This window comes from Cyprinus carpio, chromosome A6 (assembly GCF_018340385.1).
Source record: "Cyprinus carpio isolate SPL01 chromosome A6, ASM1834038v1, whole genome shotgun sequence".
Lineage (NCBI taxonomy): Eukaryota > Metazoa > Chordata > Actinopteri > Cypriniformes > Cyprinidae > Cyprinus > Cyprinus carpio.
In genome coordinates this window covers 19297373-19317524 of record NC_056577.1, presented here as the reverse complement: position 1 = coordinate 19317524, position 20152 = coordinate 19297373, and the positions used below count along the sequence as shown (strand labels likewise).

Below are 20152 nucleotides of genomic sequence, written 5' to 3'. Positions count from 1 at the left end.
TACAGACATTTTTAAATTATATATATTATGTTATACTGTTATATAGACCGTTTAAATCCGATGTAAGAAACATTTCCATTTTTTTATGTCGCCCAACACCCCTGTGTTTGAGATTGGTAGAGCCCGCTGAAACACAGCTGGGTGAGCCAACAGAGAGGTCGCGCAACGCAGTATAATTCATTTATTCCTGCAGCATTGGCAAGGTAGGTGTAACTAGATTTAGTCTTTTTGCATTATTTTATTTATGGCTAAGTAAATATGAATAAATATTTAGGCCATGAATTAACGACGTTTTTTCGAAGAGCCTATTGATGGCTACACTGGTGCTCCTTAGCTATTATTCATATGTCCGGATTATTTATATGGTGTCTTTGGTGGTTTAAATTTATATTGCGGAGATTTGTTTTATAATCTAGTTCTGAAATGTATTGTTGTCCTGCCTACCGACTGCCATCGATTTAGAATGACTTAAACAATGGTAACGTTAGTGTCGACGATGAAGATGATGTACAGTAGGTGGAATTCAACCATGTGCTACAGTGCTCTGATCTGTTTAAACGATGAAACATAGCTGAAAGCTACTGTCAGTGTCAGCTGTGACTGACCCATCATTTTAATCCAACATTTAATCTATAGCAGTCTCTGGCCTAGTTTAGGACTATATAATCATACTTAACCATGGTGATGGAGTCAACAGTGTGACAACACACTTTAGTTAGCAAAAATCCACCATACTTTTATTTTTGCAGGTGTTTGTTTTTGTTTATATAAATGATTATAGTTATGTCAGATATTAGAGCCATGAAAAAGGCTGAAATTCAAAGCAATCTTAAAATATTATTCATATTTAGGGATAACCAACATGCAGGAATCAGTTTTGTCATCTTGTGACAAGAAAACCATGAATCATCATGACTGCGTCAAGAATAAGTGTACCAAATTGTGTATTTTTGCACTTTGTGTAAGATAATTACTGATGTACATGTCTCAGAAATTCATTAAAATACAGGTGCATCTCAATAAATTAGAATGTCGTGGAAAAGTTCATTTATTTCAGTAATTCAACTCAAATTGTGAAACTCGTTTATTAAATAAATTAAATGCACACAGACTGAAGTAGTTTAAGTCTTTGGTTCTTTTAATTGTGATGATTTTGGCTCACATTTAACAAAAACCCACCAATTCACTATCTCAACAATTACTGCCTCAATTTGGCGTGGCATGGAGGTGATCAGTTTTGGCACTGCTGAGGTGGTACAGAAGCCCAGGTTTCTTGGACAGTGGCCTTCAGCTCATCAGCATTTTTTGGTCTCTTGTTTCTCATTTTCCTCTTGACAATACTCCATAGATTCTCTGTGGGGTTCAGGTCTGGTGAGTTTGCTGGCCAGTCAAGCACACCAACACCATGGTCATTTAACAAATGTTTTGGTGCTTTTGGCAGTATGGGCAGGTGCCAAATCCTGCTGGAAAAGGAAATCAGCATCTTCAAAAAGCTGGTCAGCAGAAGGAAGCATGAAGTGCTCCAAAATTTCTTGGTAAATGGGTGCAGTGACTTTGGTTTTCAAAAAAACACAATGGACCAACACTAGCAGATGACATTGCACCCCAAATCATCACAGACTGTAGAAACTTAACACTAGACTTCAAGCAACTTGGCCTATGAGCTTCTCCACCCTTCCTCCAGACTCTAGGACCTTGGTTTCCAAATGAAATCCAAAATTTGCTCTTATCTGAAAAGAGGACTTTGGACCACTGGGCAACAGTCCAGTTCTTCTTCTACTTAGCCCAGGTAAGACGCCTCTGACGTTGTCTGTGGTTCAGGAGTGGCTTAACAAGAGGAATACGACAACTGTAGCCAAATTCCATGACACGTCTGTGTGTGGTGGCTCTTGATGCCTTGACCCCAGCCTCAGCCCATTCCTTGTGAAGTTCACTCAAATTCTTGAATCAAGTTTGCTTAACAGTCCTCATAAGGTTGTACATCTTTTTCTTCCACACTTTTTCCTTCCACTCAACTTTCTGTTAACATGCTTGGATACAGCACTCTGTGAACAGCCAGCTTCTTTGGCAATGAATGTTTATGGCTTACCCTCCTTGTGAAGGGTGTCAATGATTGTCTTCTGGACAACTGTCAGATCAGCAGTCTTCCCCATGATTGTGTAGCCTAGTGAACCAAACTGAGAGACCATTTTGAAGGCTCAGGAAACCTTTGCAGGTGTTTTGAGTTGATTAGCTGATTGGCATGTCACCATATTCTAATTTGTTGAGATAGTGAATTGGTGGGTTTTTGTTAAATGTGAGCCAAAATCATCACAATTTAAAGAACCAAAGACTTAAACTACTTCAGTCTGTGTGCATTGAATTTATTTAATACACGAGTTTCACAATTTGAGTTGAATTACTGAAATGAACTTTTCCACGACATTCTAATTTATTGAGATGCACCTGTATGTTTGATTACAAACAAATAAATAGTGTACAATCACATGTATTCAGGTTTGGAAATTACTGTTTAAAAATTTGGGGTTGTTTATTTATTTATTTATTACTATTTCTGAACAAGGATGCATTAAATCAAAATTAAAAGTGATAGTAAAGACATTCAATTTTTAAAATGATTTCTGTTTCAAATAAATGCTCTTTTTTGGAACTTTCATCTATCAAAAACTCTTGAATTCATATAATTTTATATTCATATAAACAAGTTTCCCCAAAAAAGAAAAACCTTATTATTTGTATTGCTTTTATTTATTATTTATTATATTTTATAAATTTCTTCTTATGATATACAGTTTCTTAGTATCTGTCTTTCTGTCTTGTTCTTAATTGTAGTCAGTGGATGAGATTCTATCTTTGAGCTCTCTTCCTGGACCAAGCTGTTGCAGCTGGAGTACATCTGTAGGTTATTCACTTAACCATCATCCCAGTTCTCCGTTCAATGCCTAACACTGTGGAAAGTGAAGGCGCCAAGGTATCTGCTAGGACTGATCAGGAGGCCCCATCACGGGCCCCGGCCAGAGAGGATGAGCGTGAGCGCAGCTTCCTGAGTCCGATGACATGTGATGCGCAGCGGGTACGACGGGCCTCCAGTGCAGAGCTCCAGCTTCCATGGACCTGCCCTGTAACACACTCCCGAGAGAAGTTCTACACTGTCTGCTCGGACTATGCACTGCTCAACCGAGCCCGACCCATTATCACATCTGAAGATGCCCCACCGACCAATCCAGACACCACATCATTAGTCAAGACCAACGCTGCAACCCCTTCCCAGAGTCATTCAGGGGGAATAAGTATGTCTTTAGATGGGAACTGTGATATGGAGGTTGTGTCATCCAGCAACAAGCCTGTGCTGGCCTGGGAGATTGACACCTCTGATTTTGATGTGGTTTTAACACGGAAAGCCAGAACAAGTATGTCTTTCTAAAAAGATTAAAGACATCTACTTACTGTCAGCTGGGGTTTTCAAACTGCAGAGACAGATCAAAAAAATGGAGACAAAAAAAAAATATATAAAATGATAAAAAAATATTTTTTGTAAATTTAAATGTTAAATGTTTTGGAAACGTTTTTATAATGTCACACTTCCTGTCTTTCTCACACAATATAAATGGCTTTTAATACCTGAAAATATATAGATGTTTATATATTTCAGGATACATTTTGAAAACCCCTGCTGTAGTCCACATATCACCTTTAAAAAAAATTTTGAGGCTTATGAACAATGACAATAATATTATTTTGTAAACTAATTATTTAAAAAAAAGAAAATATATACAGTCACCAGATACATTTTTTGATATTTTGTTTACTAGTGCGTGCAGGACACCATTGTTAATTTATGTTAGTAAGGATAGAAAAATAAAGTAAGCTGTGACATATTATACCCAAAAATTCTTCATAAAGTGGACTACCAATAAAATTGATAAAAATTTGGGACCAAAAATTATTCAAATACTTTGACCTGGCCGTGTTTTGCTTAAGTGTTATCTGACATCATCAAGATGAATTTGTTCTGACACAGTTTAACGCTGAGTTTTTGTCATATTTTATTACCATTTTCTATGTTGAATAAATTTAACAAATTTTGGTTTGACTGTGTATATCAGGGTCAGTTTAAATCTAGAAGCTGCTGAGCAAAAATATGCCAGGAAAATGAGCTCATACTGACCATCTGCTGTGGTTTATGTAACTCCAGTGATGGCCTCACTGACAGAAGAGACTCTGTCACATGGTTTTCACCTCATGGTGATCAGACAATGTTTTAATTTCGTAATTAATCCCAGATTTATAGAGAGAATGTATTTGAATTTTGCCATCACTCATTACTTGATCAAAAGAAGTCTAGAGGTGTTTAGGCAACAAGATTGCTGATCTGAGGAATCTTCGCCAAGACAAAGAGATTCAAAATGATAATCATGCTCTCTTAAATATGTTTAATGAAGCTTAACTTTGAGCATACCTTTATCCAAACTCCAGCTAAGCCTTTCTTCATTGCTTTTTAAGAATCTACTTGATCCTAGTAGATATGTGAGTGTAAATTTGAACCAGCATGAGTCTAATATATTACTTAAAATGTTATTAAAGGATAAAGTCTGTGTCGTTTCTTAGGTAATTTAAAGAAATTCAACTCTAAGAAAATGAAATCATCTGACAGGCCAAGCAGAAACCTGCAAGATCTCCCAGCACAAGCGTCTCTGGAGGAGATCAAACAGAGAAAAGTCTTGGACCTCCGCAGATGGTAATCCACTCATTGGAAAGTGAAATGAGACTCAAAGAGTGCAAGTTTAAAACATTTTGCATTAACAACTGTTCTCTCTGGCTTTCTAGGTACTGCATCAGCCGTCCCCAATATAAAACATCATGTGGAATCTCCTCACTTGTCTCTTGTTGGAACTTTCTCTACAGTACTTTAGGTGCAGGCAGGTCTGTGTGTTCCTTGCTGAAATGTATGACCACATATTTAATTTGATGGCAATATTTCAGATTGAGAATTAAAGAATTCTCAAATAGGGCTCTGCTGGTTTAATGCATGGGACTTGCCAAAACTGTTCAGAAATATACAAAGGAATGGGTATTTTTAGAAGCAAAAACAGCACATTTATTTGATCTATTTTAAGATTTCTAATCTGGTCTGGTAGAAACTGCAAAGAGTAAACTTTAGGATTTATTTATTTTTCAGTCTACCACCTATGTCTCAAGAAGAAGCCCTGCACATACTTGGTTTCCAGCCTCCATTTGAAGATATCAAGTTTGGACCATTCACCGGCAATGCCACTTTGATGCGGTAAGATTACTGTATTTATTGCTCTTTAACAGTTTGTGTTAAAATTCAATAATACATTAACGTTAAAAGGTTTGGGGTCTTGAAAGATGTCACCTATGCTCACAAAATTCGCATTCATTTGATCAAAACAATAATGTTGTGATATATAAGTGCAATTCATAATAATTGTATTCTATTAAAAAAAAAGTTTTTATTCCTGTGATGGCAAAGTTGAATTTTCAGCAGCAGCTCCAGTCTTCAGAAATCATTCTAATATGCTGATGTGGTTCCTAAAAACATTTCTTAATATTATCAATAATAAGAAGAGTTGGGTTGCTGAATATTTTTGTGGAAACAGTGATATATTTTTTCAGAATTATTGAATGGATAGAAAGTTACTGTTACTTACTGACCCCAAAGGTTAGATTTGTATTGTACGTGATCTATTTTTATATTGTTGCAGATGGTTCAGACAAATCAATGATCATTTTCGTGTCCGGGGTTGCTCTTACATTCTGTACAAACCTCATGGGAAGCACAAGACAGCAGGAGAGACAGGTAATGTGAGTTTTGAATTGTTTTTCATAAGAACAAAGTCTGCAACAGCATATTGTTCTACAAATATACTTTTGATGTAATGTGTTGAGCAGACAGTATTTCAAATGTAATATCCAGTCTATAAATATTTTCTTTAGCTTTTTTCATATACTATAAGAGTATATTGTATTGTCAGAAAGTACTTTAGCAGCTTGTTGTAGAGCATGTTTCTTCATTCTAGCTGAGGGGGCGCTGCTGAAGCTGACGCAGGGACTTAAAGACGAATCCATGGCCTACATTTATCACTGTCAGAATCACTACTTCTGTCCTGTGGGCTATGAAGCCACACCGCTAAGGGCAGCCAAAGCATACAGGTATAATGTACAGCAAATTTGACTTTCATTTACTGCTTTATTAGTTCAAGTTAGGTTGTTATTGTTGAAAGAAAAAAATCAAATCAGTTAATTCGGACTTCCAAACCATAGTTTTTATTATTAGCAGTGAACTTTAATGTGTGCCAGAAAATATGGTTATATTGTTTTCTTTTCTTTTCTTTTTTTTCCAATAAATGTAAAGTTCTTATGATGTGTGTTTTAACATCACAGAATGCCAAATATTTTCCAGTGCAAACACACACATGTACATTACCGTTTAAAAGTGTGGGCTCTGTAAGCTTTTTTTTTTTTAAATAAGTTATTTATTAAGGATGCATTAAATTGTAGTAAAAATGCAGTACATATATTAATAATGTTACAAAAGATTTCTATTTCAAACAAATGCAAATGTCAAAGCATAGTAGAATGGTTTCTGAAGGATGAAACTGAAGAAACAGGAAACTATATTTAAAATAAAAAGTTATTTACAATTTTGTAATATTTATTTCACAATATTACTTTTTGTACTGCATGTTTTGATCAGATAAATGGACCCTTGGTGAGCATTAGAACCCACAAGGGCAAGTGACAAAAATCTCTCGCACTGACCCTGGGCAAAACTTATTGTTGAGCAACCAGTATTATTACATTATGAAAAGTCATGCAAATGTAGAGGAAGACTATTAAGCTCTACTATTAAGCTTTTATAAGACCCTGTTCCTCTAATCAAGAATGAAGCTCATTTCTTTCTTTCTTTCTTTTTATAGGGGGCCACTGCCACTTAATGAGATGGAGCACTGGATACTTATTGGTGAACCAAGCAGGAAACACCCTGCAATCCACTGTAAAAAGTATGGTTCATTTTATGGAATAGTATTCCTTGGTGAAGTTATAAGTATATATTATGACGCTCAAATTCTGACCTTTTTTACTATCAGATGGGCAGATATTGTGACAGATCTGAACACTCAGAACCCAGAATATTTAGACATTCGCCACATAGAGAGAGGCATTCAATATCGCAAAACCAAAAAGGTAAGAAACTTCAGGACTATGGTGATGGTACTTCTACAATAATCGGAATATTATAAAGAATTATGTGTCTGAATGTACGCTGTGAAGTATAGAAGCCCTGCATAATTCCTGATATCTTCATAGGTTGGAGGCAATCTGCATTGCATCATGGCCTTCCAGAGAGTCAACTGGCAAAAGTTGGGACCGTGGGCACTGAATCTGGAAAATCTGAGGCATGATCTCCACCATCAGGCGCCAGAACACGGAGGTCAAGCTGCGCCAGAGGACGGTTCTGAGGAGCGAGCGGTGAAACGCCTGGGTAGGTCCCTCAGTATGGGGAACAAGTCTGACAATGCCTGGAAGCGTTTGTCCAACACAGCAGAGTACAGGCACAGAAGCTCTCCAGACAGTGACATAGATGAAGACATAACTGACTAAATCTAAAGTGTCCAACCCTCCTCCTAAAGAGCCAATTGGGCTTTCAACCGTTTTAAACAAGAATATTTACCTTCCCAGGTTGTTAGCAACAGTGAAAAGATAGAATAACAAATCATAGATAAAGTTTCAAGCCAAACGGTGTGGTTAATGCTCTGGTAAACACAAGGATGCTGGTTTGATGCCCATTAGGAAGAAGCCATAAGCTTTTGTGGAGGACATCCCTGTAATGCCTCCATTTTACAGCTATGTAAAACAAATTCCACAGCCCTCAGTAATGTGCCGTAAAAATACTTCACAATGACTCTATCTCCAAGACGTTGAGTCACTTCCTGTAGGTCAAAATGCTGCTTTCTTTAAACTAATTGTGTATAAATGAATCATTAAATGAATGTGCAGTTAACTGCACTAAAGGTGTGGTCACATGCACCATTGTTATGCAAATTCTTGCCGGTGAAATCCAGCAATTTCAGTAGGAATCCACACAATCTGGAATTTCATGTAATGGGGAAAGATTTCCCCAGTTTTTACAGTTGGTTAAAGTTGGTCACACCATGTTGACCAACAGAAAGCTGCTTGGTTTGAAAGTGATCGTGCTTAATATATTGCTACACTATACACAGTGGACAATTTTTGCCTGCCAAAATTGGTGGCTGCACCTTAAGTGTACCAAGAACATGAAGTGAATATTTGATTTTCAGATCAGTAGCATCATTCCATTTAATTTATATGCTATTTGGTGGATTTATATGCTACTGATGGTAGATCATTGGAGTGAAGTATGGACTGAAAAATTATTCATTTGCATAACATGCTCACAGAAAACACTACATAAAAGTCTAGACTACACTACATGAAGACTAGTTCTACTAATGCATAAACAAATATGGCTTTATTAGTGCAAGTAGGTATAAAAAAACACAAACTAAGTCAAGGTCGTCATAAAGATATCAGACTGTTTCATGTTCAATGGATCAGATTCTGGTTATCATTGAGTGACATAGTTCAATAAGATGGTGTCATCTTATTGTAAATAGCAACTTGAAGGATTACACTCACGGTCTTTGTCAAACGCTGTGAGCTAAGATTGCATGATTGCTTCCATGTCATGTGAATTGTGATTTGTTTTTCCTTTAACACAGCAACATCTTATGTATAATGTTAAAATCATCACAAATCTCATACTCATGTGAATGTAGTGTATTATTATTGTATTATTTTTATTTATAAATAAAATATTTATACATCTTCTTACATATCACTGCATTATTTCAGAATAAACTAAATGATGTCATGTTGTTTCATAAGTCACGGCTAGACATTGTTTCAGCTCAGTTATATTAGCAGGACCAACGCGGCAGCAGCCACCTGTTGACAGAAATCAGCTGTGCGTGAGTCGGCGCAACTGGAAAGAACAAGTCACAGTATAAGTTTACAGTAAAGCTTATTTACTGGTACAAAAAAAATAAATACCAACCAATCCACAAAGCCCCTTGTTCTTTCCAGTCGAGACTTAGTTTGGCAAATGACGTCCGTTTCTCGGTTTTCCATCTGAAAGAGCCACAGAACAGCCACTTACATAATGAAACTATTGAGACAAATTATGTCAATTATTATCCAAGTAAATAAGTTCAGGGTTCCTACGGTTTACCAATAAGTTTCCATGATTTTGCAGCCAAATGTGGTTATTGTATTAGGTTTTTTTTTTTTTTTACACTATCATTTATTTTAAGTCTCTTATGCATGCCAAGGCTGCATTTATATATATATATACACACTAATTACTAATATTGTACAATATTGTTACAATTTTAAACAACTGTTATCTGTTTTAATATATCATAAATATTATTTATTCATATGGTAAAGCTGAATTTTTTTAGCAGCCATTACTCCAGTGTTCATTGTCACATGATCCTTCAGAAATCATTCTAATATCCTGATTTTGGTGATCAAGAAATATTTCTTATCAATGTTGAAAACAGTAAATAAATGAAATGTATTTATATAGCACGTTTCAAGACATAAAAATATTAATATATTCATAAAATACTAAAAAGATAAATGCTTGTGCTGATTAATATTTTTGTGTGAACCATGATATTTTTTTTAGGATTTTTTGATGAATAGGAAGTTCAAAAGAACAGCCTTGATTTGAAATTATATTTATTTTGATAAATAAATGTATTTATTTTTAAATCTAACTGATTCCAAACTTTTGTCAAAAAAAGAGAGCGATGGAGTAAAGAGCAATGTCCATGTTTTTTTTCCCCCTCCTGGTCTGGAAAATATAATTTTAAAATGTAATTTTTCAATGATAATAAAATCAATGGCAATAATAACTTTCTATTCTAACTTACTGATTAACCTTACCCTGTCTTGGGGTCCCATCCTTCTCCACTATTAGGGTAGACCACCCAGCTCAAATCTGCTTTCTTGTGTGACTTGGCTGACTCTAGAAGCGGTTTCACTAACGGAGCGGGACAGCAGTTCACCCCCACTGCAACCAGCTGTGAGGACCTACCAGCCACCTGAACCGCCTCAGAAAATCTCCTCCCGCTTGAAATATTATGAATGTCCTGAAACACATTAATTGCAATAATAACAATGTCTAACTCATTTGTTTTAATCAGAGCATAAACAATTCCAAGTGTTTTATAAATGAAATTCGTTGCTAGATATCATGTCTTATAATTCTGTGTATGTAATTCATGGAAAGCGTATCCATTAATATCAGTCACCTTACAAGAAAAGGAAAGCCAGGCTTTAGCTTCTGGAAATTCTCGGAGTACTTCCACCAAAGCCTCCGCCTCTTTGAGACCTGGAATGGTCTCCATGGCAACAAGATCAGCTCCGGCTTTTACTAAGCACTGGATCTGTGGACGATGCCAGTCTTTCAGCTCCTAAGACAAAAGAGAAAACATGCACTTGAAATTCTAATGTGATGGCAGATTGGGTGGACGAAGAGTTTCAGCCTGCATTACCTCCATTGTCATTTTGTCCTCATAGGCCCCTGTATACTCAGACCCATCATGTAAAAATGCCCCATATGGTCCCACTGAACCTGCAACCACAGGCTCTCTTCTGTCCTGGGGGAATTAATCATTTTAGATTAAATTGTAGCTGGTGTCTCTACATTTTCTGCAGAAACTAGACAGAATGTATGATTTAGTAGGCTTGCACACACCTGATATGGGTGAATGAGACATGAACTCACGGACTGTCTCTTTTGCCAGTTGAACCCCTGACATTATCATCTGCTGAGCCTCCTCAGGCCGGAGACCAAGATATTTCACAAATCCCTCAATGCTGGCCTGATATGTGGCTGTTGTTATGACATCAGAACCGCTTTTAAGATATCTATTAAAACAAGTCAAAACAATCATTCATTAAATACTAAATAGCTCTTAGAAGTCATAGAAGAGGCATACAGAAGTACTAAATGACTGATAGTACAGTAAAAACAGTAATATTGTGAAATATTGTTAAAATTTACAATGTTTTCTATTTTATATATATATACACACACATACACACATATACATATATATACACACACACATATACATATATATATATATATATATATATATATATATATATATATATATATATATATATATATATATATATACACACACACACTAATTTATTTTTATTTATTTTTTATTTTTTTGTGATGGTAAAGCTGAATTTTCAGCAGCCATTACTCCAGTCTTTTTTTTTTTTAAGTATAATTATAATTATTATAATTGTAATATCTAATTATATGTAATACAGCAATTATTAAAATAAATTATCACAAATATTTTACATAAAGTTAAACACTTTACTTACACTTACACTTCAGGCATTGCTTGACAACTAAGTTAAAGAACATAATGAATTACCTGAAATGTACGTCCTTAATGGCCTGTGGGTTTGTATGCAAAATTCTTGCACTCCATAGTGGATCTCCCTACAAATACAATATATGCGTGATTAAACTTGTGACGGTTAACAATACGTTTGTGTAATAGTACCTAAGTTACCTGTAACTGAAATCCACTTGCTTCAAGTTCTGTTGCCAGACCTCCATCTAGAATGAACGGACTGGTATCCATTTTGACAGATGTGTGGTTCGTGGAAATACCTTTCAAGTGTAAACCTCAACTAAACATTAAATCACTTTTGAAATATAGCAGTTCTGGTAAGCAGCAATGCATAACACTGAAGCGAAACCAGTGTCAAAGTCCACACACAACAACAAACCCATGTGCGAGTGGCTGTTGGCGGTAAAGGTCACTTCCGGGTTACTAAGACTCGCAAAGTATTCAAGTATTGGCTCCGTAAACGTCTATTAACTCACCAGACTTTAAAATCGAAAGCAGCTGAATATTAAAAACACACGGAATATAGTCAGGGGTAACGTACACAGGAGGTAACGTTATGGTTTATTATTTTATTTGGCGGTAGCCCGTTTGATGTTGTTGCTATGGTGATGGGACTTAATAGCGAGGCTAAAGGAAGACAATCGACCGTCTGTTAAACAACAATCAACAAACATTATCATTCCTTTAAAGAAATCAGACATGGTAAGAGAAATCAGTGGGAAGAGTATGTTTTTCCAGTCTTTAGATATTAGTAATAAAGGACTGACGTTGAACTCATATGATCATGAATGTTTGTTGTGGTTATGGCGGAAGTCGTTTGCTTTTTAAAAATATGTTGTTGTTGTTGTTGTTGTTGTTGTTTTCTCTGAAAGAAACGCAAGAAACATAAACCATTGAGATGAAATGTGTTGTGTGCACTAAATATAAAATAGCATACGTACATCCTCATGTATACAATACATCTCATGTAAACTGTAATAGAGCGATGCATTAAATCATAGCCAAGATTCGTGTCCATCGGCTATTTAAATCCTAGTTGAATGAAGACGATTCATAATCAGTTACAAAGCAAAACAGTTTTGTAACTGCATAATTTGTAAACTAATTTTCAACGCTCTTGGCGTTCTGAACGCGCTCATTTGATCTGCCACTAGATGTCAGTATTTGCCTCCTTAATGTTCTTCGAGAAACAAAAAAAGTTTTCAAAAGAAAGCTCAGACTTCGTTTGGCTGACTGAATGTAGTTTTGGCAGGTTTCAGTAAGCTGTTTTCTAACTGTATTTGAAAACTAGCTGTCTGGCTTCAGGCTCTGCAACGTCATACTGAAGATGGAGGATGTCATCTTCCACTGAAATTCATTGAAGTTATAGATCCAGTTCAGCCAGAAGCTTTAATGTCATTGAGTGGAATAATATGCTTTTTTAGTGTCATTAGCTCAACAATCTAAACCTTGTTATTCTGTGGGTAACAGGATACTTTCCGCATCATCTTCTTGCTCTGTTGTACTCCTACGCTATGTTTATTTTCCAATTCACTTTCTGTCTCCTTAAGTAGTGTACATTGATCCATCTCCATGCAGACAGCATGAAATGTTTGCAGTGAGAGCATAGGGCAACAGCAGGTGTCTGAGAAAGTCTCCGCTTCCACGAAGGGCTCTGAGAGGAAAGCCCTATTTTTCAGAGTGTTAGAGGTGGCAGATAAGCCCAGCTATTTCCAGTTCAATCTGGCCAGGATCATTAACCGGGAGTCTGTGGTTTTGTTGTGCTGGAATGTTCATTTAGAGCCCCCTCAAAGATTCTTGATTTCTGCTTTCATTCCATTCAGATAAAAACAAAACAAAACAAAAAACAGGTTTTTATGATGATCTCCCTTAAGAACAACAGATAGGCAGCACTTTGCGGTGCTCAGACTGGAAAAAAGCCATCAAACACAGCAGTCATGAAAATGTAGGCTAGTGTTTTAATATTATTAGTTGTTTCTGTCATATTCTAGTTTCAACGATGCACTGCAAAAAAAAAATAAAATAAATAAATGATTTCAGTGCAAATTATATTTGTCTTTTTTTTTTAACTACAAATGTGATCCTGGAGCACAAAACCAGTCTTAAGTGTCAATTTTTTGAAAATGTATGTATGGTTTAGTAGGATCACACAGTATTTGGCCGAGATAAAACTATTTGAAATCTGGAATCTGAGGGTGCAAAAAAATCTAAATACTAAGAAAATCGCCTTTAAAGTTGTTCAAATGAATTCTTAGCAATGCATAATAATAATCAAAAATTATGTTTTGATATATTTACGGAAGGAAATTTACAAAATATCTTCATGGAACATGATCTTTACTTAATATCCTAATGATTTTTGGCATAGAAGAAAAATATATAATTTTGACCAATACAATGTTTTTTTGACTTAAGACTGGTTTTGTGGTCCAGGGTCACAAATGTCTAAACACTATTAAATTAAGATACATTTACTTAAGAAGCAAATTGACTTTAAGTCTTGTTTTCTGAAAAAAAAAAACACCTTTTTTTCAAAATGTGAGTTTATGTTTGCCTCAAAAGTAGGTTTATGCTTAAAACGAGAAGAAATATCTGTCAGCGGGGTAAGAAAAATAAACTTAATTCAAGATTATTTTTCTTACCCCATTGATATTTTTTCTTGTTTTAAGCATAAACTTGGATATATTTTTTAGAAACCTTGAGTCATTTTCCTTAAAGAAAATGTATCTTGATTTTAAAAAAAAAACATACAGTAATAGAAAAATAAAGACAAACATCCTAAGTCATAGGTCTTCAACCCTGCTCCTGGGGACCCACTGTCCTACAGAGTTCAGCTCCAACCCTAATCAAACACACCTGAATCAACTAATCAAGATCTTCAAGATCACTTGCAAAGTCACAGGCCAGGTGTGCTGAAGCAGGCTGGAAATAAACTTTGCAGGACAGAGGGAACCCAGGAACAGGGTTGAAGATCTATGTCGTAAGTAACATAATCTATATTTTCAGTATGCAAATGGTTATGCAAATGGTTTAATGTTTACTGCTTTGTGGGGGGAATGTTTCGGCAGTCTTCACATTTATTTTTACTTGTTGCTGACTGGTGTAAGGCCTCAAAGAGGTGATAATAACTACTGGTGTCAGTACACCACCTGGAACTTTTAGCTTTGGCACAAGACTTCACAGTGGAAATCATAATCTGACACTAATAGAGCCTCCAGATATGATTTATGGCTTTTCAGACCTGTGCCTCAGCATATTTGTACAAAGAAGGCTGTTCATTGTCGATATTATCTCTGTCACAGCTCACTGAGGGGTAAAAATAGCCTGTTTTTGGAGGAAGAGGCCCTGTTAAATGTAAGATGGCTCAATTCCGTTAAAGGGATTCTCACTGAGTCTGTACGGTTTGATGAATGAGAAAGGATTTGTGTTATGTTGCAGATACACTAATCTATCTGTTGTTAAATTAGTTAGGATAATGTGATGCTATATTTGGGCTCAGTGTTGACATGTTGGCTCTATGAATTAGCCAGCATGTGGCCTGGAGGATGGATGGATGGCATAGTGGCTAGGAATGCAACATGATTAAAGCACTGCCTACTGAATAATGATGATTATCTCCCAGTTATTATGAATATTCATAAGTCTTACGAGTATATTTGCTTGACTTTTGATTTGCACTAATCAACAGAAAATTAGCAGATAATTTCTCTGATAATTTCATGGTTCTCAGTTATGTGCCCCTGAATCACAGCCTGCGCTGTGCAGTGTGCATTTCGCCCACAAGGTGGCAATCTGCATGGAACAGAGATCACACCACCATGCTCACTCTCCATGTTTTGTTCAAGGGCACCTCTGAGTTGGTGTCAAGGTGAAATCAGAGATTTTGATGCAGTCTTTATAAAATACTCATGGAATCTTGGCTGTGACTAATACTTATTTTTATGAATGTGGCAATATCCTGAAGGTCCTGCTTTAGAGCAATGTTAAAAAATTGTAGGAATTACAGTGCCTCTGTCAGTGAATATATTATTAAATGCTTCTCACATTCATTTGTATTCAAAGCAGTATGTTTGTCTATACCAGTTCTCACTATATACAAACAATTATCCACATATTATAATGATGTGTAATTATAATGTCATATGCACTATTCTATGTTGTTATTTTGTTTTGCAAATGTGTCTGGATATGAAAAACTCCACTAATTGTTCCATTGTTAGGACATTGTATTAGGGTTTTAGATTGTTTTGTGTCTATTTTATTAATTTAATTCAATGTATTATTGTGTTTTTAATGGTTCATTTTATTTTGCAAACATGGCTGGATATGACAAAAAGTATTTTTAAGTATTAAGTAGTTTTAAGTATTTCATTATTGTGGTATAGAGCTTTTATTGCTTGACTTTGTATAGGGTTTGGGCATTGTGTTAGACTGTTTGGTTAATTTTTTTTTTTTTTTTTTTTTTTTTTGATAGTAAAAATAGAATGGGACATTCTAAAGACTCTTGGAACAAGATCTCCCCAGCCCCCATGAGTAGGCTATAGCATAAAGACACAGGGCCACACACAGCATTTTCAGGTTGCACCTCTAATGATGACTCTATGAATTTAAAATATATTATCTGAAGTCTATTGATCTATTAATAGTTTCTGTATTTGTGCAGCCCTTATGTTTGCACGAGTTTGAAGTGCACTGTTTCAGGAGCAGTAGCTCCAGCATCTGGATATTAGCAGCGGAGCTCCCCAGGGGATCAAAGGGCTGATTTAAGGTCTAAACCTCTGACTCAGCATGTTAACAGACCCAGCTGTCCGTCTGTCCTGAGGGTCAGAGCGCAGCTGTTGTGACTCCCTCTCCAAGCATGAGGGTCAGATCAGTGACATTCCCCTGCCGTTCCGGGTTTGATTGTGTGTTTTGTTGTGTGTGTTGTGTTATGCACAGGATGAGCGCTTTGCCTTTCTGGCTGAGTGGTACGACCCCAGTGCTGCTCTCCTGCGACGATACCAGCTGCTCTACTACCCTAAAGATGGCTCTGTGGAGATGGTGCGTCCCTATACACAGATTTCAGACCCTGAAGCTATGTTTGAGATTTGTCACCATTCACATGCATGCTTCTCTTTCACATGCATGATTCTCTTACATAGTTTGATATGAAGAACCAGCGCACCTTCCTACGGAGGACCAAGTTTGATGAGATTCATCCAGAGGATCTGTTTGTTGGCAACCGAGTAAACATCTTTTCCCGTCAGCTGAACCTCGTAGGTTACGGGGATCAGTACACAGCCAACAAACTGGGCAGTAAGAAGGAGAGGTACTTTTTCCTGAAGGCCACTGGTGAGACAGAACTTGTCTTTCCAAACCTACATGACTTTCTTCTGCAGATCACAAAAAAAGATACTTTGAAGGATGTCACATTGATTTCTGTTTTATTTCCAAAAAAAACCAGTGACACATATCTTTTATGATTCACAGACGAAAGATAGCCATACAGGAATGGATCATCATGAGGTGGAGTAAATGATGACAGAATCCCTTTATCCATTTAAAAGAAGTGAAGTGAAGTGAAGTGAAGTGAAGTGAAGTGACATTCAGCCAAGTATGGTGACCCATACTCAGAATTTGTGCTCTGCATTTAACCCATCCGAAGTGCACACACACAGAGCAGTGAACACACACACACACTGTGAACACACACCCGGAGTAGTGGGCAGCCATTTTTATGCTGCGGCGCCCGGGGAGCAGTTGGGGGTTCGATGCCTTGCTCAAGGGCACCTAAGTCATGGTATTGAAGGTGGAGAGAGAACTGTACATGCACTCCCCCCACCCACAATTCCTGCCGGCCCGAGACTCGAACTCACAATCCTTCGATTGGGAGTCCGACTCTCTAACCATTACGCCACGACTTCCCAAGAAAAGTTCACACACACACATACACAAAACAAATTGTTAAAAGTAATCGATATGACTTATGCACTATATCAGAAGCCATGCAATAGGTTTGTTTAACAAAAGGCCTAGATTACGTCATCATTTACTGATAATCCTCCCCTCCAGTAAGCTGTTAAAGGAATGGTTCATCCAAAAATGAAAATTCTGTCATCTTTTACTCACCCTCAGGTTGTTCCAAACCTAAGTTCTATGTGCTTCTTTCTCCTGTTAATCACAAAATAAGATATTTTGATGATTGTTGATAACCAATCAGTTGCTGGTAGCCATCGACTTATTGACTTTTTGACAAAATATCATTGAGTTTCTCACTGATTAAGTTGAACTGAATAAGAATAAGATCAGTCTAAAAATCACTAAGCAATCAGTACTGATATAATGAGTCAATGCTTCCTTTTCATCTCTTACATCAATCACATTCCCACTGTTTCCCACTGCTCTTTCTCTTCTTTGAAATACATGGTGACATGCCATGAATATAAATTTGGGAAAGATTACAGAGGGACAGACTCAAGGCAGTATGCACTCTTCAAAGTAAATTTGAACTGGCTACTCAAATGACTGCTGTTGTTTAGTCAGAGCATCTTATCTAGTACTGTGGCAGCAGCATTATCAAATATAATTTCAAAGATTAATGAATTCCTTTTAAAGAAATGCTTTAGAACTGGTATTAAAATGTAACTAGACTTTCAGATTCAAAGTCGATGAAAACCTTGTTCAATTTTCAGTGACTTATTAGTATGTTTATCAATCAGCCTTTGTCTGACAGCAGCAGATATCGATTTGTGCAAGTAATTGGCATTTTCTGTGTATGTTACTTTATCATTGTTCAGTTTGGCATCTTTGTCTTGCGTTTTATATAGGCCTATCTCTCAAAACATTCTTCATGCTATAAAATGATATGAAATATTAAATATAGGGGTTCAAATACATCCAATACAAGCACATACACTCAGTCACTCTCTCACTTAAACAAATTACTCTAAACAAATCCCATTTTAGATTATATAGGTTACGATTTATATCTACTTTGGTTCATTCCTGGCACATTTTTCTTACTTTCTGATTATGCTTGTGTCTTGTGTCTTCTTCAGGACTTTGGCTATGATTAAGCCGGACGCTGTCACTAAAGTTGGCGACATTATTCAGATGATTTATGATGCCAACCTTATTGTCACCAAAGCCAAAATGACCAAACTTACATGGTAAGCCATTTATGTTTTAATAAACAGACTTGTTAAGAAATAATGATATTGGCAGCAGCCCTTCAGCAAAATCTCAGTAGGTACAAAGAAAAGGAGGCCTCTGGAATTCTTGCTTAAGGCAGTTTATCTCTAATTATTCTTATGAGGTATTCCAGTAACCCAACCAAGAGTGATTTCTCAGAACGTGTGATGGGTGGATTTGACAAAGTCACTTCTTCAGGAAAAAAAAATATATATCACAGCAAAAATCATGCACTGCTTGCTCTTTACATTAACCTTTACATCACTGGGATACACTTGTTCTTCTCGGAGCCCCTAACCATTTTTAGAACACACAGAATAAATCAGGAATGACAGATAAAAATGTTGCACATTCTGTTCTGTATTCTGAAACAATTTGAAATGTAATACTTGCAAAGAGCAGAGCATCTCATTAGTAGCTGCCTTTGCACAGTACCAGGAATGGATTATATTCACAGCACAATGCAGCAATTATTAACTGAGGTAGTGAGAAATGGAGAGCATTAGAGGAAAGAGGCCGTGTTTAAAGTTGCAGTTGCAGATATTGTTTCCTTGGCCTGTTTCGTAAGGGTCAGTGTATGGTTTGTAAAAAATTGTGGTAATATGGGCGCTGGTAGACTAAAAGTTAAAGATCTGGGCTGTTAACAAAAAGACAGTGTGTTCAGTAGCAGGGAGAAGTGACCAAGACCTGGAGACTTACTGAAGTCACAGTTTTCCTCAAGTAAAATTGTGCCCTTGGGCAAATCAGCCCAGATTGCTCCACTGGATTTGATCTCCAGATTACAGGATTTGTTAAGAGTAAATCTGAGGACATTTTAAAATGCCTTAGTGATCTTGTGTGTTCATAACTACGGATGTGGGTAATAAAAAGCACCATCCAGGATGTGGTAAGCAGAGCAGGGAGCTTTAAAATAAAATATTAAGTTAATTTCAGCCAAGGCTAAAATGAGCTAAATGTATTTTTGTTTCTCCCACATTAAAAACTGTTAGGTAAAATAATAACATAATAAACTCTGTATATTAGTAGTTATTATTTTAATGCATTTGCTATGTAAACATCATAACAAATATATAAATGTAATAATATGGAAAAAGAAAGCCCAAGCCAGTGTTATTTTAATATTATTTATATACAGTAGTACTATAGAATAGTATTTATTTAATTTTAAACTGAAAATTAGTTTACATTTAAAAAAAATTTAGTAAATAAAATGTATTGTTTATTTATTTTGATTTAAGTTATAGTATTGATATTATATATTTTATTTCAGCTTCATTACAATTCCCGAAAACATTTTTAATAGTTCAATGGTTTTAGTTTTAGTTAACAATAACAGCACTGGCGCAAGCTGCAACATTAAAAAAAAAAGTATCAAGGGAAGTCAGTTAATCTTGTATCAGTCATAATAGATTGTTTTTTTAAAACCTGGAGATCCCTATTGTATGAAGAGAAATAACATTTTGAGGTCTTTTGGATTTCTTTTGTAT

General features: G+C 36.1%; 3 protein-coding genes across 10 annotated transcripts in view; 2 read left to right on the top strand and 1 right to left on the bottom strand.

Annotated features, from left to right (window-relative positions):
• Positions 1–97: 97 nt before the first annotated feature.
• On the top strand, positions 98–8879 carry LOC109079279 (basic immunoglobulin-like variable motif-containing protein). Its single transcript, XM_019094451.2, has 10 exons — positions 98–203; positions 2833–3410; positions 4609–4738; positions 4828–4923; positions 5180–5284; positions 5727–5821; positions 6042–6174; positions 6942–7025; positions 7113–7209; positions 7333–8879. Exons 2-10 carry the CDS (start codon positions 2939–2941, stop codon positions 7624–7626), a joined length of 1506 nt encoding a protein of 501 aa, XP_018949996.1. The 5' UTR covers positions 98–203; positions 2833–2938; the 3' UTR covers positions 7627–8879.
• On the bottom strand, positions 8820–11897 carry LOC109079294 (homocysteine S-methyltransferase YbgG-like). 2 transcript variants are annotated; one of them, XM_042758288.1, is made up of 8 exons: positions 11655–11894; positions 11514–11581; positions 10809–10983; positions 10608–10712; positions 10365–10526; positions 9997–10202; positions 9101–9174; positions 8820–8991 (listed from the first exon to the last, which is right to left on the bottom strand). In XM_042758288.1, exons 1-8 carry the CDS (start codon positions 11724–11726, stop codon positions 8915–8917), a joined length of 939 nt encoding a protein of 312 aa, XP_042614222.1. In that variant the 5' UTR covers positions 11727–11894; the 3' UTR covers positions 8820–8914. The 2 variants fall into 2 exon arrangements, with proteins under 2 accessions (XP_042614222.1, XP_042614223.1); XM_042758289.1 differs by lacking the exon at positions 11514–11581 and having other exon boundaries at positions 11655–11897.
• Positions 11898–11914: 17 nt separating this feature from the next.
• LOC109060558 (nucleoside diphosphate kinase 7-like) overlaps positions 11915–20152 on the top strand; it is a 36667-nt gene continuing 28429 nt past the window's right edge. For 5 of the 7 annotated variants that reach the window (XR_006160263.1, XM_042758281.1, XM_042758282.1 and 2 more), the window contains exons 1-4: positions 11935–12197; positions 16434–16535; positions 16637–16803; positions 18533–18643. Coding sequence is in view for 6 of the 7 variants with exons in the window: in XM_042758281.1 (XP_042614215.1) it covers positions 12195–12197; positions 16434–16535; positions 16637–16803; positions 18533–18643 (383 nt within the window). In the remaining variant the exon portion in view is untranslated. Of the gene's footprint in view, positions 12198–14343; positions 14476–16433; positions 16536–16636; positions 16804–18532; positions 18644–20152 lie in introns of those variants that run through there. The other 2 variants (XM_042758286.1, XM_042758285.1) reach the window with 2 other exon arrangements.